At 37.7% G+C, this 27,820-nt stretch overlaps 1 protein-coding gene across 1 annotated transcript in view; it reads right to left on the reverse strand.

The window, feature by feature from the left end:
• CSMD1 (CUB and Sushi multiple domains 1) overlaps nucleotides 1-27,820 on the reverse strand; it is a 2,090,911-nt gene that overhangs the window by 1,102,445 nt on the left and 960,646 nt on the right. The window contains exon 4 of the mRNA XM_054498773.1: nucleotides 15,834-16,028. Within this exon, the coding sequence (XP_054354748.1) occupies nucleotides 15,834-16,028 (195 nt within the window). The remainder of the gene's footprint in view (nucleotides 1-15,833; nucleotides 16,029-27,820) is intronic.

Consider the following 27,820-nt stretch of genomic DNA (forward strand, 5'->3'; position numbering starts at 1 on the left):
GAAAAGCACCGAGTCAGAGCTGGTCTTACCAGCCACTGTCTTTCAGCCTTGGACATGACATCTAAGCTCTCAGAGAATTTGATTCCATATCTGGAAAATCGACCCATTAATATTTACCATGAAATTTTGGGATGGGGTCATATAAAAGTTCGTATAAAACATTTTAGATAGGATTGCATAAAAGCATGAAAAGTTCATAACGTAACACTTGCCAGAGAGGATTAGTCTAAGTAAAATATTTATTTAGTCATGTGATCTCTCCATTCCCTTTGCTTTCCTGCTTGAGTAATTCATGGGTACCTAAAAAGATTCCAGTGGATGGAAATAGAAAATAAATGGGGAATAATAAACTACTGACCAACTGACTCTCAGACATTTTGCAATTTCCTCTTGCCTCAATTGGCTTCCCGAGATGATCGAGCCAGGGGCAGAGAAGATGCAGGACCCTGCAGCTGCACTGAGCCTGTCTCTGAGCCTTCTCCAGGTCTCAGGCCTCTGCCCAAGAGTGCAAGCTTCCTGGAGGACAATAAGGTCCAAGGTTTTAGTGAAGGATCTGGGGCTATGAGAAGGAAAGAGGAGAAAAGATGAAGATTCACTCAGTCCTCAATCCTAAAAAGCATTTCCCCAGAAGAGGAAAATTACTTGGGTAAATAGATGACTTTTTGCTTTGTCTTCTACAGTTTTGTCTTACTCTGTAGAGCAAGAGCTTCAGCAAAATAGATTTAGCCTTTAAGTAACATGTTAGGAAGACCCTACAGCCAAACCACCCTCTTGGATTAAGGGCTCTCTTGATCTAAGTTTATGTGTAGAGTTGGGTTTTTTTGTTGTTGTTTTATTTGACATCCATGAGGTTGTTGGAAGTCATGTCTATCAAAGACCAAGAACAGCAATTTTGGTTGGGTATGGTTCACAATCCTGAAAAACACAGTCCCAAATGCCATAATCCCAATTGTTGAAATCTCAAAAGATGAAACTCCTTAAAGTCAAAATCCCTAATGTCTAAAACCCTGAAATCACAATAACAGAAATCATAGAAGACTTTCAGAAGGAAGAGCCACATCCTAAAAGAACAAAAGCAGATATTCATCCAGAGGCAAGACTTCAGAATGTACTTAGTGACTGCGGCCTTCAGCCAGCCTTGATGGACGATCTCCATGCAACTGTCCACATCTACCCCTGCAATACATTTTTGTGTATGTTGAAGCTTCCTTCTAGATTTCTTTTCTTTTTTTAAAGTTTTTTCTACTATTTTAAACTGTCAGCACTATTTTTTCACAATTCGAGGCTATGCAATTCACCTTTTCATCATTTCTAATATCAAACGCCACGTCATTTCTTTCTTTTTAGGTGTGGGGGGACCAAGTTTTGTGCTTGTTGCCCAGGCTGCAGTGCAATGGTGCAATCTTGGCTCACCACAACCTCCGCCTCCCGGGTTCAAGTGACTCTCCTGCCTCAGCCTTCCTGAGTATCTATGATTACAAGCATGCACCACCATTCCCAGCTAATTTTGTATTTTTAGTAGAGACGGGGTTTCTCCGTGTTGGTCAGGCTGGTCTCAAACTCCCAACCTCTGATGATCCGTCCACCTCGGTCTCCCAAAGCGCTGGAATTACAGGCGTGAGCCACCGTGCCCAGCTGCCACCTCGTTTCTAATTCTAAGTTGTGTAGAAAATATTAGAGAGTTCTAATTAAGAATTTTTTTTCAAATTTGACTCCAAAAATTGCACGGTCACAGCACTGACTTTGTGCCTCAGCACTGTGCGTGCATGGTACAAATGTTGAAACTTCCTAAATAAATGAAGAGATGTCCTCTTTGTACATCCGCATTTGGAAAAGATAAAATTTCTCGAGATCTCAGCTGTTTGGGTGACTCTTTATCTGGTGGTGATCCGTCATGGTTTTCAACTGATCAAAGGACTTAGGCTGCTCATCATGGTATTTCTGATGACTCCAATCATAAAGACAGTTGCACACAATTGGCAACTATAGTGACATGCATTTATACATTTTGCATTTTGATTAATTGCTTCATGAGTATAGTTTGTCCACTCATAACTGTTATATCCGTGCAACTGTCACTAGTGTGGGCATGTATGCTTGCAAAAATAAGTTGGTTATTATAGCCTATTGTACTGCATAAAGTATCTTATAAAGTGTTTTGTGTGTTTTTATGTCTTTTTTCAAGTAAACCCTTTATAAAAAATAAATACATATCTTTTACATAATTTAAAAATATTTTTCCAGAATTATATTTTGAGGATTCTGATTTTTTGTGATTTCAACATTTGGGATTATGGTGTTTGAGAGTCTGTCTTTTGGGATTACAGTCTTTTGCCACTTTTGTCAAGGCCTGGCTTAAATGAAATGCGTATTCATTTTCATCCACAAATAATGCTGAGGAGCTGCCATCACATTTCTCTCTTGGTGCCTTCCTGCCTCGATTCCTGTCCTCTCCCAGTTTGCAGTCTGTGAGTAGCTGCAGGTCTGTCAACACAGCTGTACCTGATTTGCACAAGGAGCAGGTGGAGGAAGGGGAGGCAGCCGAAGCCCAGCAGCTTCCCTCTCTCTGGGACAAGCCAGTTAGCTGCTTTGAAGAGAAAAGCAGAGCCAACCAGTATCCCCTGCCCCACTCAGACTCCTCAGGGTTCAAGCACATGTTTCTCAAGAAGAAAACACTTGTTTAATTCGAGTTCTAATATTTGTTTCTCAATTTTAAGTTAGGTTCTTTTAGAAATATTTTTCTCTTGAGTTAGAAGGGAATGGACAGCATGTGACAAGGGCCGTGGCACAGACTCTGTAGTCAAAGTGTCCAGGGTCAGATTCTGCCTTCCCCATATACAGGGCGGGACCTTAGTGACGTCACTGAATTCCTCTGTGACGGAGTCTTCTCATCTAAACCAGAGGAATGGTGATAATATATAACTTCTAGACTTGCCATGAAAATTAATAACAAGAACATACGTAAGGCATGTAAACATTGTCTGACATTTTGTGATCGCTTTGTGTTTAACTCTGATTATCACACTTCTTTCTTAAAATCTACAATTATAGTGACTAAGATGAAATCTCTATCACTTTGAGACAGATGCTACTCCATTTGCTAGAAATTATCTACATTTGGACTACTGCTAGATACAGATTTTTGTACTACACCATGGTATTGTAAGAATTAAAGAAAAAGGAAAGAAACACAAAAAGCAGCTCAACAGTCCAAGACAGGTTTATTTTGGAGAATAAACCTGAGAGGGGCTTCTGGCTGAGTTAGGTCAGAGGCACTCTCTCTTACAGAATAAGAGTGTTTAAGGATTCAGGGCGAGAGAGCTTATCACAGGCTTGGAATGTTTGTGTGTCTCTGTCTGTCTTGCTTATCTGGGAGGGAGAGTTTTGTGTCTGTTCCCATACATCTCCATGAAGCTGCAGGCATACTACCAAGTCTGCTTTTAGCTTCCCTATATTCATGCGCCTAAAGGGAAGAGAATGTGCTTATTAGGTCCCACTGTTTTACTGAGGCCCATTGCATGAATGTGAAGTTTGGTGGTTACCCAAGAGACATTCCCCATTCCCTCTGTTCCTGAGCTGTCTTATCTGTGTTTTACGGTCTGCTCTTGCTGGCTGCTTGTTGTTAGAAGACAAGTGATTTCCTTGAAATGCATGAGGTTAGAAAGGGAGCTGGAACTTAAAGTGGCAGTTTGTCCGAGATAATGGTGCTCCTGCTCTGTCAGTTTTTTACATGCATGTGGGTATGAATACGCCTGTTGTAGATGTAGTTTTCCCACTATTTCTGTCCAAGTGGTGGTGTGTAAAATAAAGTGACCCACTGCCACACAGGCCTTTCTTTCACTAGGCACTCTTTTCCTTTTGCCTGAGCCCCAAACCATTTCTCTCCTCAAGTCAGTCTGCTAGTTTCTTATTCTAAAGAATAGCAGCAATTCATTAAAAAAAAAAAAAAACCTTTTATTTAAGACCTGCCAATATTGAGATCCTGTAGTTTACATGAATTTCCTTTCAAACTGTTTGCCATTTTGCTCTGGGCACTTAGTTCTAAAATCTAAAATTGTGCTTAAGAGTGAAAGGGAGAGGAGATAGAGACAGTAATTATAGTAGCCGATATTTTTAGTTTTTCTATGTGTCAGGCTCTTTGCTAACCATTTTACCTGGGTTATGCCGTTTAATCTTTACAACAGATTTCTCAAGTAGGCACTTTTATACAGATAAAATTCTTGAGGCCAGAGAGATTAAATAAATTGACCAAAGACACACAGTGTCCAATTCACAGCACTGGGATTTGCCCCAGGTGACCACTGCAGAGCTGCTGAACAAGCTGTTTCACCACGACAAGCACTTTAATCCCCTTCTTTCTGTGCTCAACACTGCAAGATGTTGCATTTCATTTAATCCTTATACTGACACTGAGCATGACATCTGTTCAAAATACTTACTTTTTCTATGCTCTATTGATATTGTAGGATAGGGATTGGTTATGTGACCGCTAGGTTCAGGCTGCCTGGGTCCAGATCTCACTTCTACTGCTTTCTGGATGGGTGAACATCTCAGATAAGAAGAATACATAATCAAGATGGAGAAGTCTGAGAAAGGCCTCCAATTCTCTTATGGTTAGAGATCATAACTGCTAGGTCCCTAGAATCGTTCTTCTTTATTTTTTTCTTACTTATTCCAGGACAGATAACAAAGCTGTTTTCATTTTACTCCACCAGCGAATCCACGTGTTCCTCAAAGTCTTCTGTAATCTTCATTCATTAGACCCAATGTCATTACTTCCAACCTTGAGATAAAGTCTGAAATGAGATTTCTTTTGAGAAACCTTTTTAGATTAATCAAGAGTTAGCTCACTCTTATCTTTTGCCTAAACTAATTTTAAAATGGACTCTGCTCTCTGGTCCTATTCAGCTCAGATATGCTTCAGCAACTGCTGAAAGTTAAAGGGAAGAATTTCCATCACATTGTGACGTGGACTTTTGTATCTCACACCCATTGCCTTATCAGTCTTTAAACTGTATCTATTTATTAAACCCTACAACATAAGTGAGAATAAAACCCACTGACAGCATCAGAGCTCTACAAGCATTAGCAATAATGAGGATAGAGGATAAAACAAGTTTAAAGTTGAGGCTCAGTACAGTAGCCTCAAGTGTATGTGGCTCATGAGCACTTGAAATGTGGCTAGTCAGCATTGCAAAATGGCATAACTAAAATACACAGCAGATTTTGAAACTAGCATCTTTTAAAAAGCAGAATACTTCAGTTATAGTTTACATTGACTCTGCATTAAAATTATAATCCTTTGGATGTATCAGGTTGACAAAATCCATTATTAAAGTTTATTTCACCTGTTTCATTTCACATTTTCCGTGTAGCATCTGGGGATTTTTAATTCCATCTGTGGCTCACATTATGGATTGTGTGACATGTTGAGTGGACAGCACTGCTCTAAATACTAAGGAGCTGGCTTTTGTTGGTTACGCGTGTGGCAGTTGAATCCCCTACATCCCCAGCATCATCTTCAATAGTGTGGATGCTCCAGCAGTTATCAGCTCCTTCTGAGCAGGTGCACCTGGGATCATCCTCATGCTAAGTCTTATCCTGATCCCCTCAAATGACTTATCACGTGTAGCTGCTCTTTTTAAACTCTCTCTCCCCATCCCTTTTATCTTTTGATGCATACCTGGGAAACTTCTTCCGAGTGACTATTATTTTTTTCTCTATGTTTTGTTGGAATATCCCTTTACCTATCCCCATTCCCTCCCCAATAATCTTTATCTTGAGTGACAAATGAAAAAGCCATTTAGTGATAAAACTAAATCAAAGAAACTAAAGACCCTGGGCTCTAGTTGGCTCAGAGATAACAATAGTGCCGTCCCCCTCTCTAGCTTGGAAGGAAGACAAACTCCCCCAGATCGTTAACAAACCTGACTAGCTCTTTTGATCTTTATTTTTTTCAACTAGCTTCAGTCAAGTGCTGCCTAGGAAAGGATAGTTAGGTCTGTCTAATTCCGGAGTCCAACACTGGAAAGTCCAATTGCCTATATTTTTCATTCTTTAATATAAATATATAGATGAATATATATGGGAGCATGTATCCACACACACATATATATTAATGTATATGGAATAAATATATATATATATATATATAACAATTGCATTATTATTGGTAATAAAGATGCTGACTATTTTGGTCTATGCCTCACTATTCATTTGCTTATCTCTTATTTATTTCAGATCTCAGACAAGGAAGAGAAGTGTTATTTACTGAACACCCCTCCAATTCAGCAGAAGTGAATAACATACCTAAAATAATGAAGCAACACTGTAAAAATTATGGGAGGAGATATTTTCTATGTACAATTTGTACTTAGCCAACACATTCATCAGTGTGGATGCAGACAAGGACATTTACAGCCATGCTCATGTTTAAAGACTTCCTTCCAAAGCAACGTTTGGTAGAAAGCATTTGAGGTGAAACTGAGGCACAGGAAGGTGTCATGAAACAGGGTCTGCATTGAGGGTACAAGTAAAGAGAAGCCTCCAAGTTACTGCTTTGCAACAGTCCTAGAAACCATTCTGGATCCGTCTGGGCGAGCGCTCAGGGAGAGAAATGTGGTAGATTTGGGGGAAATGAAGGCAACTGGGATATTGAAAAGCTGTGGTGAAGTGACAACTCACTGGATGAACAGACAACTGAAAACTTTAGGAATCACAGAAAACAATTGTATTTCACATTTTAAGTAACCATGTGTAAGAGAAACAAATCAGTGGTCTTCAGAAAGAAGAATAGAGTTCATTCAGATCAAGAATTCACATACTTAAGAAGCAGAAAATACATGGATTATTGTGAGGAAAGCAAGTGTGCAACCGAGCAACGAGAGAAAAATAAGGATAATTCAAAATTTGAGGACAAATAAATAGCAGTATGGCAAAGATGGGACAGTCTTTTACCAAATCTGTGTTTTTCTTCTTCCTGAGCTCACAGATGCTTTCATTTCCGGGCTTTCTTTGCAGTGAAACGTGGCCTCATGACTGAGCTTCAGCTAATGCAGTGGATGTGCAGGAGATGTACACTAATGTGTGGAAGACCTGCCCATCACAACTCAAGTTCTTCCTTTTCAGCCAGCAGAATGGAGCAGGCTAGAGACCGTCAGGGAAGCCAGATGTGAAAGGTGGCCATCTCCAAATCACTGCTGCCCATAAAAATATCTGAACCAACTACCCATCATTGAGACTCATTTTGAATTTAGCATGAGCAAAGAATATTTCTGTTTGAGCCCATTAATATTGCATTAATGAAACAAGCAGAACAAGAATGCCCTGGTCCAAATGTGAAACAAAAGTAATTACAACTTCATTATGAATAATTGAGGCAAAGCCAGCACTCATCTGGACTCTGAGTTGAGTAGCATCAAGGATTGTGATGTTGGAATCACAGAAGAGGAAGTCTAATTAGGGCATACGCTTGGCTCTGTGGTGAGCAATGTTCACGCACTTACCAAAATATGAATGCTTACTGCTTTTCAACTTTTTTCTTTTCTTTTTTTGAGATGGAGTCTCGCTCTGTTGCCCAGGCTGGAGTGCAGTGGCACGATCTCGGCTCACTGCAAGCTCCACCTCCCAGGTTCACGCCATTCTCCTGCCTCAGCCTCTCGAATAGCTGGGACTATAGGCAGCCCTCCGCCATGCCCGGCTAATTTTTTTTTTTTTTTTTTTTCATATTTTTAGTAGAGACGGGGTTTCACCATGTTAGCCAGGATGGTCTCGATCTCCTGACCTTGTGATCTGCCCGCCTCAGCCTCCCAAAGTGCTGGGATTACAGGCGTGAGCCACTGTGCCCGGCCACTGCTTTTCAATTTTTACAAGCAGACTTTAGATACATTAAGAGCGACTTCATTATTATTATTTAATATAAATGCTGACATATTTGATAATGCAAAGGTTCTATTGCAATTGAGAGAATATACAGGCCAAAACTGGAGAGAAAATATACTAGAAAGAGTAGAAGCAAGGATATTCACATCTTACTAAACAGAAAGACAAGAGATGCTACCAAAAATTAAAGAAGTACAGCATGAAGAATCAATTGTATTATTCCAGTTCATACATATAATGGATAGTAACAAGACATGGGAAACGGAAGTGATGTAACATATTAATACTCATATCAAGGTGTCAACTGAGAAAGTTCACAATGGATAAAGCATGAAGAATAATGTAAACACATTAGATAAAAGACAATAATGACAGAAAACCAGAAATGGTTAAATGTTATTGATTCTGTGGCATAAGAGTAAGGATACGCTGATGGAAGTTTTCTTTTCATGGTAAAACTTTATTATTAAATTCTTTAACCATGTTTGTATGTTACTTAACTTAAATGTTAGTAAAGTTGGGATGAGACCACCCAAACTATAGCTGACTTGTTACAATGTCCAAGTCAGAAATTTAAATCAGAGGTCAAGTCAATTTGACACTTTATTTTTTCACCCTTGTTACAGAAATAATCATATTTTCCCTGCCCATTTCTTAGGGTTCTTTGAGGTACAAGCAGGATCTTGCATTTATGGGCCTCAACATATTCCTAAGGAGACATTGCATAAATGTGACTTCTGGATGCCTTCCCACGGTGATTCATTGGAGTTGCACATAGGAGCTACTGCAGGCCGCTCTGTGAAGTACGGCATACATAAACTTACGTAGTTTATGACAGCTTGTGATTGGGAACTTCCAGAGTATGACTTCAGGGATCTCAGCTCTGCAATGCTGCTGAGAATTGTTTTCTTAAGTAAGGTCTGCTAAAACAAAGTGCTCCATCATAGAATAAATGAAAGCATGTAAAAAGGTGATGTTCAGGTGAGAGGGAGCATGAATCTCTGTCTGAAGTACGATTGGGTTGGGCTAGGCCTGGCCGGGTTTAAATGGCCTGATGCCTTGGTGATTACATAGGTAGAATCAGGCAGCCGGAGCAAGATCAGACTAATACTCACAAAAATAAGATTCAGAATTGGAGCAATGGAATAAAAGGGGACACCGAAAGGGCCACAAGAGATGTTGAGACTGTAATTTCCCACGGATGTGAGCTCCTGTGAAGAAATGCACCCCCTCCCTGGGGAGTGTTCTGGATCAGATGTTAGCTTTCTCATGGAGGAGGATTTTCTGAATACAAATATTCACCTACTTCCTTTCTACCTTCTTGTATGCCCCTATCCAAAATCCAGACAGTGGACCATCTTTCATGTTTTCCAATCAGGAAGAATACCTTTGTTTTGGATTTGATCCTCTATTTCCCTGTAGTACCCTAGAACTCAAAGTAATGTATAATCTATCCTAGGCTCTACCATTATTATTTAATAATTTATGAATCAATAATAAAGTATGGGAAACATAAAGCAAATTAAGAAGGCATTTAAATCAAGAGACAAAAGCATTTTTCATTGAAACTATCTAGTTGCTTCTTCTCTTTTTTCATATTTCTCCCCTAGACAGACATCATGCCTGTAAGAAATGAAACAGTAAATCCTTTTTAAGACTGGCAGAACATGGCAATAATATACAATGAATAAGATGAATTAAGAAAGATACAGATATTAAGTTGAAAGACTAATGAATAGCTGAAACATTACCTCTTCAGAAAAATGAATTTTGAGGTCTCATTTTTGATGTCAATGTGATGCTTGTTCTCTGTTTAAGGGACACAGTTTTAAGCAAAGGTGACTAGCCTCTCATTTAATTCTGTTAATTATTTTCTATTAATTAAATATAGAGTTATACCTTTTTCTTTAAAGAACATCATGGCTACATATATAATACATTTAGGTGTCATTATTCAGGGAAAATATTGCTAGTTTGAATAAATTATAAACTTTTATAACCCTGGCAAAAGATCATTGTAGGAGGAGACAGTCACGCTACTGTTAGGAACTCTATAAAAAAAAATAAGTCTTCAACCAGTTCCTGCAAATAAATAAGTATTAATAGAACTTTGGGGAAGCAGAATATATACTCATTTCATTCATGTGAATTATCTCACTCCATATGACTGAAATTTATATCTCTCATAAATATGTCACATTTACACATTTACAAGAATTAGATCTTTTTTTCTTTATAATCTAGTTATCCAAATCCATGAGAAACTGTGCTGCATCATTCAATTTGTTTTTAAAATAACATGTAATTGAATGCACTTTGAAGTCATACTAGACCGTATACTGAAAAAAGCAAAATTTAAATGTAAATTTAATACTCTATAATACAGATGAACAAAGTTTCCTGTGGTGAAAGCACACTGATCTCATTGGGATTTACTACATGGGTGGCAGCATAGGAAAGACACTTAGCTGATTGTTATGTCAACTTTGACTACATATATGTTTATGGAAATTTTAAAGATCCTCCAATTAACAAGAAAACCACTAGAGCATATGTGAGCAAAAAATCAGTAAACAATGAAAGAAAATACTCATGGCTTAGGCCAAGTTTTAATGTCGCAAGGAACTAAGGATACTGCCACTCACAGTTTTAATGGTGGTATCTTATCTCCTGGGAAGTTACAAGCTAACACCTTTAAGACATTATGTCAAAATATAAAATAGCAATCAGATAAATGCTATCTGAGAGACCAAGGGACTTTTCTTTCGTTAAAGAAATTGTAAGAAGGAGTTGTAATGATAAACCAAAATTTAGACTTAAGTTTGAAGTTGACAAATGAGTAAGATTTATGGCTGTAGGGAGATGACAGGGAGACTCTGTGGCAGTGTAAAAACCTGAGCAAAAGTTTGGAATTTGGCATGGTTAGTATGCTGCTGAGCGAATTCTTTAAAAACCAACCAAACAACAAACAAACAAACAAAAAAACTGAAAACCTACTTTGCAGTGTTTGCCAATTCTTATGATGTAGCCCCACCATGACAGATAGCAAGCTAACCACATCATGTCAAGGAACACAGAACTTGGAAGAGAAGCAGATAGTTCTCAGGCCAGCCAGGATAGGTTGGCCACAGAAAAACACAGCTTTGTAGAGCAAAAAGGTTTACACTCACGTTGGGTACACTACTAGGTGAAATTTCACCATTTAGTTAGGACAAGGTAAGGAGCATATAGGAAGCCATGTTGAAGGTTTGTACTTTATTCTCGTTGAGTCACCGAAGTAGTTTGGCTGACAAAAGAAATGTTAGGATGAAGATGGATGTTAGGAGAGAGTCAGGAGTAGAAAGTAGGATGACGATATGGTTTGGCCATGTCCTCATCGAAAACCTCACCTTGAATTGTAATCTGAATTCTAATCCCCTAATCCCCATGTGTTGGGGAGGGAACTTGTGGGAGGTGATTAGGTCATGGGGGCAGGTCCTCCATGCTGTTCTTGTGACAGTGGGTGAGTTCTCATGAGATCTGATGGTTTTATAAGGGTCTTTCACCCTTCACTCTGTACTTGTGTCTCCTGCTGTCCTGTGAAAACTTGCCTTCCATCATGATTGCATGTTTCCTGAGGCCTCCACAGCCATGCAGAACTGTGAGTGAGTTAACCTCTTTTCTTTATCAAGTATCCAGTCTCAGGTGTTTCTTCACAGTAGCATGATAATGGACTAATACAGATGACAACTGACATTTTAGACACGGGGGCCCATTGAACAAACTTGAAGTCAGTCTGTTTGAGAAGGGAAATAAATAACTAAAATAGTACAGCTAATGTAGAAATGGAAGTAAGGCCAAGACACTTTGAAAGGAAACAAAGAGCATGACTTGAGATCTACATGATTAAAAAGTAAATAAATAAAGAGAACAAAGCCAGAGTCACTTTGATTTTTTTTTTTTTTTCTGAGAGTGAGAATGTAATGGAAATAATGGTAGAAATTAGGAAGAAGAAAGAATATACTTAGGATGCCCAATGGCACTGCTCTTAAGTGAGATCAATTAGTTGAGAACAATCTGTGGAAAGCGGATGGGATATAGGTTTAGATTTTGAGGCCACCACTGTTTTAACAACATAAAGATGAAAAGTAATTAATAATAAGAATAAAAAAATGAAAAGGGACATAATAAACTTCAGGAACGCGAAGAGAAAATGAGCATTTTAGAAAAAATAATGGGCATCTAGAGTAGGAAGTAGTCATCATATGAATTTCTCTAGGACAGAGGAATAATTTGAATATGATTAATCCCAACTCTAACATCTATTAGCAGGAAGACCTTGAGTGAGTCACTTTTCCTACCTAAAGTCCAGATTCCCTACCTATAATATGAATCTTTAATAAAATGCCTACTTATGAAGACTAAATTTGCTAAAGTAGTGCCTGGCTTACAATAAGTGGACAATACATACTAGCTTGTGGGGCAGTGGTAGTAGCAGCGGTCATTGCTGTCATATGCCATTATGAATATAATAAGCTTCAAGCAGATCTCATAAGACTATAACATTTTACAAAACAAGAAAAAATAGGCAAATGTGCAATAACTAGCAAAGGATAAAATAAAAGCATACTGAAGGAAATAATATAATTCACATGATGTCTTGCAGTGGAGGCTGTGATTGGCATGCTTACAAGCCTAGATTAAAAGCCAGACTTGTGTTTGGGTCTTAACATTTACTATCTCTGGAACCTTATGGAAAATAAAACTCTATTTCTTTACCGTTTAAATGAGTGTTAATAATTATTACATTAGTGGCTTGTTGTGAGAATTAAATGGTATAATCCAAGTGAAGTGTTTAGCACATTTTCTGGCATCTCATTAAGACCTCAATAAATGTTAGCTATGCTTTTAATTTTGTACTCAAAAGATGAGTTGTTCTTAGGAAAGTCAAAACCTAAGAGTTGAAGTATGCTCTTTTCTAAAGTCATTGGAACAGTAAAATAATATTTTTGGAAAATATAAAAATAGCAGTGTTTCAGGTAAAGGAATTCTCATCTTGCTCTGAAATGTGACAATGGCACTTGGAAGAGGGCACTAACTTACAGTCACCTTAATCTGAGAAGCCTGAGAGTGTTGAAAGAGTTCTTAAAATATACACATTAAATGGTCAAGGAGTGTTTGTAATTTTTAATAAAAAAGATAAAAAGGAAGCAACAGGGCTAGAAGGACATAAACATTGCCATCAAATCTTTGAATCCTACAATGAGAGGTGATGAAAATAGGCAGAAATCCATGAAGATTGAAAAATAGGATGAAAACAATTTTGGATATTTGGGAGATATAATAACAAGTTGTATTAGTCTGTTTTCACGCTGGTGATAATGCATAACCAAGACTGGGCAATTTACAAAAGAAAGAGGTTTAATGGACATACAGTTCTATATGGCTGGGGAAGCCTCACAATCATGGTGGAAGGCAAGGAGGACCAAGCCACGTCTTACATGGATAGCAGCAGGCAAAGTCTGCTTGTACAGAGAAACTCCCATTTTTAAAACCATCACATCTTCAGAGACTTATTCACTACCACAAGAACAACACGGGAAAGAACTGCCTCCATGATTCAATTACCTCCCACTGGCTTCCTCCCACAACATGTGAGAATTGTGATAGTTGCAATTCAAGATGAGATTTTGGTAGGGACACAGCCAAACCATATCATTTCACTCCTGGCCTCACCCAAATCTCATGTCCTTATATTTCAAAACCAACCATGCCTTCCCAACTGTCCCCCAAAGTCTTAACTTATTTCTGCATTAACTCAAAAGTCCACCTTCCAAAGTCTTATCTGAGACAAGGCAAGTCTCTTCCTCCTATGAGCCTGTAAAATAACATGCAAGCTAGTTACTTCCTAGACATAATGCAGGTACAGGAATTGGGTAAATACAGCCATTCAAAAATGGGAGAAATTGGTCAAAACAAAGGGTCTACTGGCCCTATGCAAGTACAAAATCCAGTAGGGCAGTCAAATCTTAAAGCTCCAAAATGATTTCCTTTGACTTTGTGTCTCACACCCAGGTCATGCTGATGCAAGAGGTGAGTTCCCACGGTATTGGGCAGCTCTACCCCTGTGGCTTTGAAGAGTACAGCTTCCCTCCTGGATGCTTTCATGGGCTGGTGTTAAGTGTCTGCAGCTTTTCCAGGTGCATGATGCAAGGTGTCAGTGGATCTACCATTCTGGCGTCTGAAGGATGGTGGCCTTCTTCTCACAGCTCAACTAGATGGTGCCCCACTAGGGACTCTGTGGGGGAGCTCTGACCCCACATTTCCCTCCTGCACTGCCCTAGCAAGGGTTCTCCATGAGGACCTCCACCCATAGCAAACTTCTATCTGGACATCTAGGAATTTCTACACATCCTCTGAAATCTAGGCAAGGGTTCCCAAACCCAAATTATTGACTTCTACACATTCGCAGGCTCAACACCATGTGGAAGCTGCAAAGGCTTGAGGCTTACACCCTCTGAAGCCACAGCCTGAGCTTTATGTTGCCCATTTCAGCCACAGTTGGAGCAGCTGAGATACAGGGCACCAAGTCTCTAGGCTGTACACAGCATGGGGACCCTTGGCCTGGCCCTCAAACCGCTTTTATTCTCCTAGACCTCTGGGCCTGTGATGGGAAGGGTTTCTGTGAAGACCTCTGACATGCCCTGGAGGCATTTTCCCCATGGTCTTGGGGATTAACATTTGGCTTCTTGTTACTTATACAAATTTCTGCAGTTGGCTTGAATTTCTTCTTGGAAAATGGGATTTTCTTTTCTATCACATTGTCAGGCTGCAAAGTTCATGAACTTTTATGCTTTGCTTCCCATATAAAACTGAAAGCTTTACAACACCCAAGTCACCTCTTGAATGCTTTGCTGCTTAGAAATTTCTTCCACCAGATACCCCAAATCATCTCTCTCAAGTTCAAAGTTCCACAGCTCTCTAGGGCAGGGGCAAAATGTTGTCAGTCTCTTTGCTAAAATGTAACAAGAGTCACCTTTGGTCCAGTTATGAACAAGTTTCTCATCTCCATTTGAGACCACCTCAGCCAGGATTTCATTGTCCATATCATTATCAGCATTTTGGTCAAAGCTATTCAACAAGTCTCTAGAGAGTTCCAAAATTTCCCACATTTTCCTGTCTTCTTCTGAGTCCTCCAAACTGTTCTAAACTCTGCCTGTTATCCAGTTCCAAAGTCACTTCCACATCTTTTGGTATCTTTTCAGGAGTACCCCACTCCTGGTACCAATCTATTGTATTAGTTCATTTTCACACTGCTGATAAAGACATACCTGAGCCTGGGCAATTTATAAAAGAAAGAAGTTTAATAGACTTACAGTCCCAAGTGGCTGGGGAAGCCTCACAATCACAGCAGAAGGCAAGGAGGTGCAAGTCACGTCTTACATGCATGGCAGCAGGCAAAGAGAGAGCTTGTGCAGGGGAACTCCTCTTTTTAAAACCATCAGATCACATGAGACTTATGTGCAACGATGAGAATGGCACAGGAAACACCTGCCACCGTGATTCAATTACCTTCCACCGGGTTCCTCCCACAACATGTGGGAATTGTGGGAACTACAGTTCAAGATGAGGTTTGGGTGAGGACACAGCCAAACCATATCACAAGTCATAAACTTGCTATTGACTTTATGTGCTCCAATCATGATTTCTTTTATATTATAACATGTAATGTTATATATTATTATATGTTACATATTACTTACTAACAACATGTAATATTGTTATTACACATTACATGTTATTTCTTACATAGTAATAACATGTAATATTGCTTTCAGGAGCAAAATGAGCTGACATAGTAAGAGTCAGCCCAACATGTCCTCTTTTCATTTAAGTGGAAACTTTTATAAAAGCAGCTCCAAAGCCATTGCACTGCTTGGAGTCTGCTCACCAGCCCCCTTGTAGCACTGTACCTCTGCAAAAGGGAGCTGGGAAGTCCCACGATGCACCATTTCCTGGGCTGACGATGCAGGTCAGGATGGCGTGGCCTTCCAAGATGTAGCCAGAGAGGCAGCTGTACCGGATTTTGTCTCCTATGTTGAATCTCGTTCCGTGGAGAACTCCTTTCAGGATTTCTCCAGGATTTCCACAAGTGTGGCTAGGTAAAACTATTAGAAAGAGAAAAGAAAGGAGAAAAAAAACAAGTTAAATTTTCTATGGAGAGCCACTTATAACACAAAACAGACACCATTTTTGAATTATTAAAATGAGAAAATCTCTAGTATCAGAAAAATATCAATTGTTCCTAAAAACTAAACTGAGAAAATGTCTTCTGTTTTTAGAGTATCTGAAGCATAAAACTTTTATAAACATCATAAAGTTTAAATAAATGCATTTTGTTAAGAGAGAAAAACACAGTCCTGCTTTTATTCAGTGTTCCAGGTAATGTCTGGATTATATTTTTCTAGTCATGAAATTCTACTTACTCCTATAGTGAGCAACCAGATGTCAGTGTCAGCAACCAGACACAGTAGACTATAAAAATCTACAACAGTGGCATCAGAAATACTGCAACAGTGAATACTCATACCCTATTATTTTTTATGCTTCCAGGACCGGTACAGTGTCTGTTACACATCATTACCAAATGCACAATCAACATTTGATGGATAAGCAATTGAATTAAATAATAAATTAGAAATCTCATGCATTGATCCATCAACGTATTATAAAAAAACGTTCCACTACTATATTCCAGGCCAGCAGCCAGGCTCTGTGCATTTATAGTGTCTGATTCAAAAGTAAGTTTCAGTGTTAAGTTTTGACAACACAAATACTGAATTCACTTGCATTTTGTAAACCAAGAATAAAATTCCAAGCCTGTCAACCATCTGAATGGACACATCCTGTCAGCCAGGGTGATTCCAAAGTTAATCTGAAAAACTAGGTCAGGTCATGGTGGGATGGGGGAGCCAGACATGCCTCATTATACTCTCTTCCCTGTTGGAATTACTGATAGAACAGGCTCCTTAATTCTGGTAAGAAACATTGACGATCTGTTTTCGGAAGCCTGCCACCTGGAGGCTTTGTATGCATGATAAAAACATCGGTCTATACAACCCTTTCTTCTAATCCAGACATTCCTTTCTACTGATTCCATGTCTTTAGATAATAACTTAACTCTTTCAATTAATATCCAATATGAAAAAAATAAAATATAACAAATAAATAAAACCTGGCCAGGCACGGTGGCTCACGCCTGTAGTCCCAGCATTTTGGGAGGCCAAGGCGGGCTGATGGCGAGGTCAGGAGATGGAGACCATCCTGGCTAACACGGTGAAACCCCATCTCTACTAAAAATACACAAAAAAATAGCCAGGCATGGTGGCGGCCGCCTGTAGTCTCAGCTACTCGGGAGGCTGAGGCAGGAGAATGGCGTGAACCCGGGAGGCGGAGCTTGCAGTGAGCCGAGACCACACCACTGCACACCAGCCTGGACGACAGAGCGAGACTCCGTCTCAAAAAACAAAACAAAACAAAAAAACCTTTGATTCTACCTATGACCTGGAAGCTCCCACTTCCAGTTGTCCTGCCTTTCCAGACCGAACCAATGTACATCTTATGTGTATTGATTGATGTTTTATGTCTCCCTACAATGTGTAAAACTAAGTTGTGGCTCAATCCCCTTGGGCACTTGTTCTCAGGACCTCCTGAGGGCTGCGTCATGGGCCATTGGTCACTCGTATTTGGCTCAGAATAAATCTCTTCAAATATTTTACAGAGTTTGACTCTTTTCATTGACAATTTCAATAATGGGGTATTGATTCTGTTCTTTTTGATCCTCTCACTTTTTCCTTGATATGATTCTCTATCTGAATCAATTGACTTGAAACTCCATTCTGTACTCATAGAACATGATTTTGAACTGAACTGGTGCATCGTTGAGTTGAATGGATGAAATTCATCATTGTTGGCTATTGTCTCCATATCTATGGTTTAAATTTAGTAATGTCATCAGTAAATTAGCTGCTACTATTTAGTATTCAAATAAGCTATGAAACTTACTAGTAGGGAAATACAAAGATTTCCAAATAAAAATGTATTTCCAATTGAACAGAAACCATTTTATGTCTGTATCCATTGTCTTTACATTGGCATGGGGGTGTATTTTAATGTATTGGTATAATGTAGAACAATATTTTCTGTTTCATTAGTTTTTAAACTGAAACATATAGAACATTTTTAGAATATGGGAAAGGAATCAGCTATTTCTAAAAGTATTTTTATTTCTCATGATATTACTTAAGTACAAACTGAGCTATGTGGAAATACTTAGGAAATAAATACTTGTGTTTAGACATTGAATATTATTGACATGTTTATGAAATCTCTATTTACATAGTCAAAGTGTATTCAGTTCTAGTTTTTAAGAAATAATTTCTGAGAGCAGTCTACAGAAATCTGTTTAAAAACAACAGAAAATAGTTCAATATTGTCTATGATCATTTTTGTCTTTTTTAATAAGAAAATTCTGTACTTAATTCCACATTCACTATCCTTAAAGCAAAAATGTGTGCTGTTTATAGTACATTAAAAGTGACATTTATAAGGAAGAAAAACTTTCCATTTTATCAGGGAAGCCCTTTAACTTACGACTCAGAATGCCTTGTCCATCAGCTGAGCCAAGAGCTCTTACAATCAAAGACACAGGCTGAATAGCCACCGTAAATGTGAAGAGTGAGAAAGAGAGTGATTAAAAAAAGTAAATGTGTGGACAAAAAGCTTTTTGATGTTTTTCTTTAATGTCCAGGAATATTTAAAATAAATCGTCGTGTCTTCTTAGGGTCATTATTATTATTTTTAAATGCTACTGCTAATTCTTCTTAGAAGGCACACATTTTCCAACAGAAGGTGTCCAGATAATTGTTCCCCAAAGACAAGGTTATCAATGGAAGTCTATCAAATAAATCTGCTAAAGATAACCACAATGACCAGTCATTGTCATGCACGGAAAATCCAAATGAACCACTCTGGAAATGGAACTTAGTCTGCGCGACTCTTCTATATGTTTTTTCTGTTAAAAGGGCCTGAAATTATTTTCTTCAATTAACTTTGGTATGAATAATGCAAATGATTATCGTGCAGAAAGATCAACGGAACATTCTACAGTAATATATGGTTGTGAGCTGCCTAACGACAGCTCAGTGATACGACTCATATACAACATTGGTCCCAGGAGATGATGGCCTACTGATGTTGTAGCCATCGTAATGTCGTAGTGCCAGCTACGACGCACATGTTTGCGGTGACGCTGGGGTGAACAAACCACCTGAGCTGCCAGTCATACAAATGTTTAGCACATACAATTAGGTTCACTACATATGCTTGATGACAACAGCGAACAACTGTTACTGGTTTTTGTATTTACTGTACTATACTTTTTATCATTATTTCAGAGTGTACTTCTTCTACTAAATAAATAACAATTTAACTGTTAAACAACCTTAGTCAGGTCCTTCAGGAAGGATTCCAAAAGGAGGCATTATGATCCTAGGAGATGAAAGCTCCATACCTGTCCTTGCCCCGAAGACCTTCCGGTGGGACAAGACGTAAAGGTGGAAGAGATGACCCTGTGCAGGCCTACGCTAGTGTGTGTGTTTGAGTCTTAATTTTTAATGAATACAGTTTAAAAAGTAAAAATATATAAACAAATTTTAAATAGAGAAAATCTTATAACAATATAAATGTTTTGCACAACTGTGCAATGTTTGTGTTTTCAGTTAAATATTATTACAGAAGAGTCAAATGCTTAAAAATGAAAAAGAAGTTTATTAAGTAAGGTTATACTAAGCTTAATTTATGATTAAAAAATGTGTTTTTGTACATTTAGTGTAGTCTAAGTGTACAGTGTTTATGAAGTCTACAGTCATACACAGTCCTGTCCTAGGCCTCCACATTCACCTCTCACTCACACACTGACTCACCCAGAGCAACTTCCAGCCCCACAAACTGTATTCATGGTAAGTGTCCTATATGAGTGTAACATTTTTTTATTTTTAATACTGTTTTATTATTGTACCTTTTGTATGTTTAGAGACACATATACTTACCATTATGTTACAGTTGCCTACAGTATTCAGTATAGCCACATGCTGTACAGGTTTGCACTCTAGGAGTACTAGGCTACACCATGCATCCTAGGTGCGTAGTAGGCCGCAAAACTTGGGTTTGTGTAAGTACAGTCTGTGATGTTTGCACAGGGACAAAATCACCTAAGGATGCATTTCTCGGAATGCATCCCTGTTGTTAAGTGATGCATGACTGCGTGTAACATATCTCAAGACGCTGTTGTTATGATCAAGCCTCACAGTTTATTATCTACAGTATATTTAGTAAATTTAAAGAGAACTGGAGCCCTCCAAAATTGTTACCATTGTACTGTGCAATGGTATTTTCCAGCAGTGTAGAAATGTATTGACTTACATATTTTTGAAGGAAAAATATCATTAATGAATAGAAGAGTCTCCATGAGAAGGTTTCCGAAAAGAAATATTTGTAGACACCCATCTCTTCAAACTTCCAACAGACAGCTACTCTCATAAAATTGAATATGAAAAATATTTATTCCGTTCAATTTCATCAATTTAGGAAAGGTATTTTTAATAGGGAAAAATTAAGGCAGATGTTAGAAGTAGCGGATGTCAAAGAAAAAACTAGACATCAATAGAGAGTATGCCTGTTCTTTTGATGAAATTGCATTTCTCCTTCTATCTGATGTAAAGGATTCTTTTCCAGGTGCAGTTGCAGGCTTTTATTTTACAGCAGGTCCTCAGATAGCACTGTTGCCAGCACCACTATTTCATTATAACACGGATGAGAAAAATAAATAGATTCCTGACCAGGGCCACTGTCTGTTCTTTCCACGTCTGCATGAGGTATGTCTAGTTTCCTCCATATCCCAAAGATGTGCATGTTTGCATGTTAGATTCATTGGCATGTGCCTTGGGTCCCAGTGTGGGTGAGTGTGGTGTGTGTGACCCTGCCATGGTAGGGTGTCCTGTCCAGGGCTGGTGACCACCTGGCACCCTGAGCTGCTGAGACAGCTCTGGCCACCCACAACCTAAAACTGGAATAATTGGATAAATTATTTTACTTGTTTTTATTAATCTGTCGTAAGTGAACATATAGCTCACATCTATGTCAGTGTTCAATATTAGAAGTGTTTTGATCTTTAATATTGAGAATTTTGGTGATTTCTGTTTATTTTGGTGATTTGTATGATGAGTAATATGCCATAGGAACTTTACTTTTGTTTATATCAATTAGCCTGTGGGTAAATTGGTTTTGTCATATGTTGTTTTGCTTAAAGCCACATTTTCCAAGACCCTACCAAACACATGAAGTGAGCACTTGCTGTAATAGCTATGGCCATCAGCTCCACTCAACAGCCCAGTGGCATTGTAGAGGATGAACAGGATGTCTATTTCTGGAGCATCTTAGACCACTTTAATGGTTTGCTTTTTTCTCTTGTCTACAGATTTTTGTCTTTACCTTAACATCTTGACACCTAATTTTAAAAGAATTTGAAAAACACAAATCAGACACAGTCTTTGCAAGGTGCTGTTTTTCAACTGGCAAGGATTGGAATGGAAAGGAGAATGGCCTTTAGGGTCTCTTCTTTTACATGTATCAGCTCTGCTTATCTACTGAAAATGTTTTCCAATCAGTATTTATTTTAAAGGGGAAGGTGTGAAGATTGAATGAGATAACAGGTCTCCAAATATCTGTTCTTTATGACTCTATCAGATTTTATTGTAAACAGCCGTTAATAGTTCTGAGGGCCTAGAATCATTCCAGGTTGGAAATGAATCTTTTTATCTTTGTATATAAATATTAATATATTAGAAAGTTGATCATATATTCTCCTATACATATATACAATAACTGAAATTCACATAGCTCATAAGCTTAGTGGGAATAGGAAAAAAAAGTTTTCCAAAATTCAGTTGGACAAAATGTTATTTTAGAAACAATGAATCAATAAATAATGTATAATTTTAGTCACTTTATTTCCACACTTGGCAAAAAGTGTAAATAAGTATCAGAGGCTTAAAATTAATTTAAGGATTTTGGAAGCAAAATAACTTAGCAAATGGGAAAAAATGATTAGATCTACCATTTAAGGTTTAAAGTCAGTGATTGGTGACACAAAGTTATAAATTTATGATTTAGGGATTGGGGATTTTTATCTTCAACAAATTTTCTTTTAAAAAAGTTTTTGTAAAAATTTTAATGGGAACAATGTGAATAAATAAATAGAAATAATTAAGAATTAGAATAGTTTCTTCTAGTTGCAAACACTAACAAATGCAAAATGGACATAGTATTATAAATCCATCAGCAATTTTATTAAAAAATCAAAAAAACTTGTAAATTGTAAAATACTGATGGAACTGTTGGTAGGTCTATGCAAAGATTTAAGACACAGACAAAAAAATTTCCAAAATACAGTAATTCAGTGTTTGAGAAAAACTAATTTAAAAGCAAATTAGTTCAACCCAATGTCATTTCTGCCAATTTCATTTTAACTAAATTTTTAACCAGTTTGCCTAAAGATTATGCATGTCCCTTTGTGACTCCCACAAGTGATGAACACACATGAAGAATTTAGTAAATACCTATTGAGTTGACATAAACTCCACTTTTAATTCTCTGTATTTCCTGAGCCATTTGCACTCTTTCCCATAGATGCTTCAAGAAAGCAATACTTATTTAGGTGATGGGAATTCTGTGCCCAGTGCAGACATTTGGTAATGTGAACGGATTTCTTGAAAGAGCTCTGGGCATAGTTCTTTCCTCCATGGCAGGTTTCCACCAGACCTCATGAAGCCAAGTTTGTACATCAGGGCTTGAAACTTGAAACATAGGCTGCCATTCTAAATATGCACACGAAAATTCCCTCCGTAACACTTAATTTGGCAAGTACATATGGTCACAATTCAGTGACTTAATTGGGCTATCACATCAAACCTTTAACCCAGCTGTTTCAATGATTAAGTGGATGTCATATTAAATATCTTTCCAAAAGAAAAGTGAAAGCATGATACTACAATAAAATACAACATTAATATTCATTACTACATGGGACAAGGCTATCGAAAAGAAGTTTGAAATTCATCAAAGGAACAGCAGCATTTTTAACAGCATGTGTACAATCAGTGGACTTTCATGAGGCACATTCATTTGGAATCTGGGTCCCTTAGGGTTTCTCTCCATTTCTTTACACTTTGCCTCTGCAGTAGTCTCCTGGTAGCTTAAGGAAATATAACTCCAAATTCCTTCATGATGTGCACTTGCTATGTAAACCAACGATATCAAATGTGTTTGCTTTGGACTATTTGCTGCTGAAAGCTCTTCACCCCACTCTCTCTCCTGGCTTTGGGAAGGATTAGAAAAATCTGATTATATAATTTTCAGGATCACATTAAAAAATCAGATTTCCAAATCTTTAAACCTGACATTTCTTCTTTTTACTGGCTCTCTGAATGCGGGCCAATCTGTAAAAGGAGAAGGTGCTGAGAAAGCATTTATGACAAAAGCAATGAGGACCTCCCAGGAGGTGGCAGTCATTGAATGCCTTCTACTTTCAAAAAGTCTCATTCTCCAGGAGGAGGCATGACAGTGAAAGAGAAGGACCTCATAGAAAGCATTACTATGGGACGTAATAGGAACTGGCTGAGAAGAACTCAATGAGGAAGTGAGCTGTAAATACACTTAAAGGTGGAAAAGGGCAAGATTTGGCCAAATAAGAAAGACAAATTGATGTAGGGGAAGTCGTTGTGGCAAGCATTTATAGAAAAGTATACAGCACAGTGAGTTACAGTCATCAGATCTGGCATCAGATGGATTTGGGTTTCTGCTCCATAAACTCATTTTGTAACATTGGACGAATTACTAAGATCTTAGTTTCCACATCTTAGAAAGGGGAATGAAAAAGTAAAACTTACTCATGGGTTTATTATAGAAAATTGTAAAAAGATATCACAAATAAAACATCAGGGCACTTGGTACAGGTTAAGTGCTCCATACGTGTCAGGACTGTTAAATTTATTTTCCCAATTCTAAAGCACCATGCAAATGTTAGGGAAATAATATAATTTTCAAAGTATACAGAGATTTTAACATATCCCAATTTCAGAAATAATATTTTTAAAGGGTATCAGAGTCAAGGCTATTATTAAAATGCTAGCATAGGTGTAATGGAAGTAAAGGAGAAGGACATCCTAGTTTTTCATTTGGCAATATTAATTCTACTTCATTATTTCTGCCTTATCATAATAATAACTGGAAATACTTGTCCAACACACACTATGTGCTAGACACTGTTCCAAGTAGTTTATATATATTAAGAATATATATCAGTAAGTACTATTATTACGCCCATTTTAAACAAACAAATAAACAAACAAAAACATGTTGCAGGGAGATCAAGTAACTTCCATGACACATAACTGTTAAGAATTGGTGGAAGAGCTTGCAGATGATAGATTCAGAATCTCTACTTGCAAGAATGACAAAAACTCTTTCATATGAAAATGTGGCTAACATCAAAAGAGATGATGATAAAGTGTGAATAGATCTACAGTGTTCACAATGGAGCTTTGTTATAATAACATGGATATATGGATTGGGGAGACTTACAATGTTTTCTTAGGTAGAACTGAGGGCACAACTATAACACAGTTTTAAAAAAAATGTTTCAAGCTCTCCAGGCAAATTCATATAATAGCAAAAACACTGCAGGAGATACTGCAGCAAAGTCAAAAACAAGGTAAGTGACTAGTTGGCAAATGGATTTGAAACCTATAGACTGGATTTTCAAAAGATTTTGAATAGCACGTGAAAGACTTTAGCAGCTCTGGACAATCGAAAAAATAAAAATGCTATTGCAAAATGATCTTGACTATGTAAATGGCTTTTGAGAAGCATCATGAATATTTGCTAGTGTGAATTATTAAATAATCTTATGGTCTTACATTTTGACTTCACTAGTTAATCCTCATGTGGTCCTATATTTTCTTTCTTTCCTTTTATTTTTTTTTCTTTTTTTGAGACGGAGTCTAGCTCTGTCTCCCAGGCTGGAGTGCAGTGGCGCGATCTCAGCTCACTGCAAGCTCTGCCTCCCAGGTTCCTGCCATTCTCCTGCCTCAGCCTCCCGAGTAGCTGGGACTACAGGCGCCCGCCACCACGCCTAGCTAATTTTTTTGTATTGTTAGTAGAGACAGGTTTTCACCGTGTTAGCCAGGATGGTCTCTACCTCCTGACCTCGTGATCCTCCCGCCTCGGCCTCCCAAAGTTCTGGGATTACATGCATGAGCCACTGCGCCCAGCTGGGCCTTTGCCATTTGAAACACTAGAAGAATTAATCCCTATATAAATTTTTGCAAAACTATGACAAGAATTGTTAAATGCAAATCAAGCCTACTATTAACAAAAAAGCAACATCTTTCGTGCCTCAACCTACATCCAGCCTTAAAAATTAGTGTAAGGATCAAACTGTTCCAAAAATACTCAACCAAAACCCAGAGAAAGAATGTTCAAGAATATTTATGGGAATGCAAAAATATTCAGCACCTGTCAAAGTGAGATTCACAGTGTCTGGCATCCAATCAAAAAGTAATAAGCGTGCAAAAATGTAAGAAGATATCCATAATAAGAAGAAAACTCAATCAATGAAAAATGAGCCAGAAATAAAACAGAATTTTGAATCATTGAACATCAACATTAAAACTGTTATTAGAATTGTATGCCCTGTTCTCAATCAGATGATGATGGAACATGTTATCTTGAGACATGGAAAATGTAAAAAAAAAAACAAAAACCCAGATTGAACATCTAGAGTTAAAACCATCTGAGATTCAAAAATTAATGGATGTACTTTAGGCTCTATGGTACATGTGTGCAACGTGCAGGTAAGTTACATATGTATACATGTGCCATGCTGGTGCGCTGCACCAATAATAATAATAATAATAATAATAATAATAAAAAGAAAAAAAAAAGAAGTTAAAAAAAAAGTGGTTTGAAGTTCCATGTATCTAAAAATGAACCTAATCTCTCTCCAGCTATTTAAAGTAGATATGTGATAAATACTCTCTTTGTCAAAAAAATAAACGAATGAATGAATGAGCAAATGCTAGGGAGCTAAGAATGGCTGATTAAATTAACAGAGATTGGGCTGCTTTTTAGAAAAAACATTCCACCACATTGGCCTGATGTTATTTGGTATACACAGTAAGGTACAGTATGCATTACTAACCTCATTAAGTTCCAAATAAAACTCTATACTTTACACCAAAAAAAAAAAAAAAAAAAAATCAATGGATGTTATAAGGTAGAATAGATATAGCAGAAGGTAACATTAATGAACATGTAGAGATAGCAAGTTAAAGTATTTAAAATGAAACATAAAAGAAAAAAGAAAGATTTCCAAACAAAAACAAAACAAAACTAAGAGCACAGAGAATCAATGAACTATGGGACATCTCCAAGTAGACATACGTGTGTAATTAAAGTCACTGAAGGCAGGGAACACAAAGAGGGACAGAAAAAAAAAAAAAAAAAAGCAAACCAATTACCTAAAAACTTCAAAATTTACTAAAACAGTGAACTCATAAATACAAAAAGTTCAATAAGTGCAAAATGCAAACAACATGGAGAGCACCATATCACACATGTCAAAATCAAGTTGCCTAAATACAGCAATGAAGAAAAAATCTTTAAAGCATCCCTAGTAGTGGGGGTAGGAGTAAGGTTCTGTAGAGAGAGACAAAGATAAAGGGTCCAGTTGATGCCTCTTCAGAAAGAATGAAATCAAGGAGAGATTCAGCAACTTTTAGAAAGTACTGAAATAACGAATAAGCAAAACAACCCTCAATCTAAATAAATTTATACGGCAAAAATATTTTGCAAAATCACACGGTAGAGAAACAAGTTCAGACATGTGAAAACTGAAAGTCCGTCACCAGCAGGCCCATAGCACAAGGAATATTAAAATGAGTCATTCCAGCGCAAGGAAATAGCATAGTAAGGAATGTCAAGCACCAGGAATGATACCCGTATTGGGAATTATAAAACATATTTTATTTTAAAAATCTGTTTAAAACACTATTAGCTGTTAAAAGCTAAATAATATCTATTTTAGGTTTCTAACATATGTAGAAGTGACAGAAATGACAGAAATACCACAGAGGCTGGGTAAGAAGAAAGGAGAGTATATTGCTGTATCTTTGCTATACAATAGGTGAAGTGGTACAACATATTTAAAAAAAAAAAAAAAAAAAAAAAGCAGGCCGGGCACCGTGGCTCATGCCTATAATCCCAGTACTTTGGGAGGCTGAGGCGGGAAGATTATGAGTTCAGGAGTTCAAGACCAATCTGGCCAACAGAGTGACAACCCGTCTCTACCAGATATGGAAAAAAAAAAAAATTAGCTGGGTGTGGTGACCTGCACCTGTAGTCCCAGCTACTTGGGAGGTTGAGGCAGGAGAATCGCTTGAACCTGGGAGGCAGAGGGTGCAGTGAGCGGAAATTGCACCACATCACTTCCAGCCTGGGTGACACAGTGAGACTCTGTCTCAAAAACAAAACAAAACAAACAATCAAAAAAGTAGCAGTATAACATCACAGTAGATTATGGTAGACCGCTATAGTCTAAAGTCACCACTAAAATAGCAAAGACAAATGTTACAGCTATTAAGCTAGCACAGGAGATAAAACGAATCACAGAAAGTACCCAATCCAACAAAAGGAAAACATAAAAAGAAGGGGAAAAAAGAAAATGAATGACCAATATGAAGCAAACTGTAAGGTGGTAAAATTAAATACAGCCATACCAATAAACATAGGAAGCGTAAATGACATGAACCTCACAGTTGCAAGGTGGACATCATGATACTGG

This window comes from Pongo pygmaeus, chromosome 7 (genome assembly GCF_028885625.2).
Source record: "Pongo pygmaeus isolate AG05252 chromosome 7, NHGRI_mPonPyg2-v2.0_pri, whole genome shotgun sequence".
In the NCBI taxonomy this organism is placed as follows: domain Eukaryota; kingdom Metazoa; phylum Chordata; class Mammalia; order Primates; family Hominidae; genus Pongo; species Pongo pygmaeus.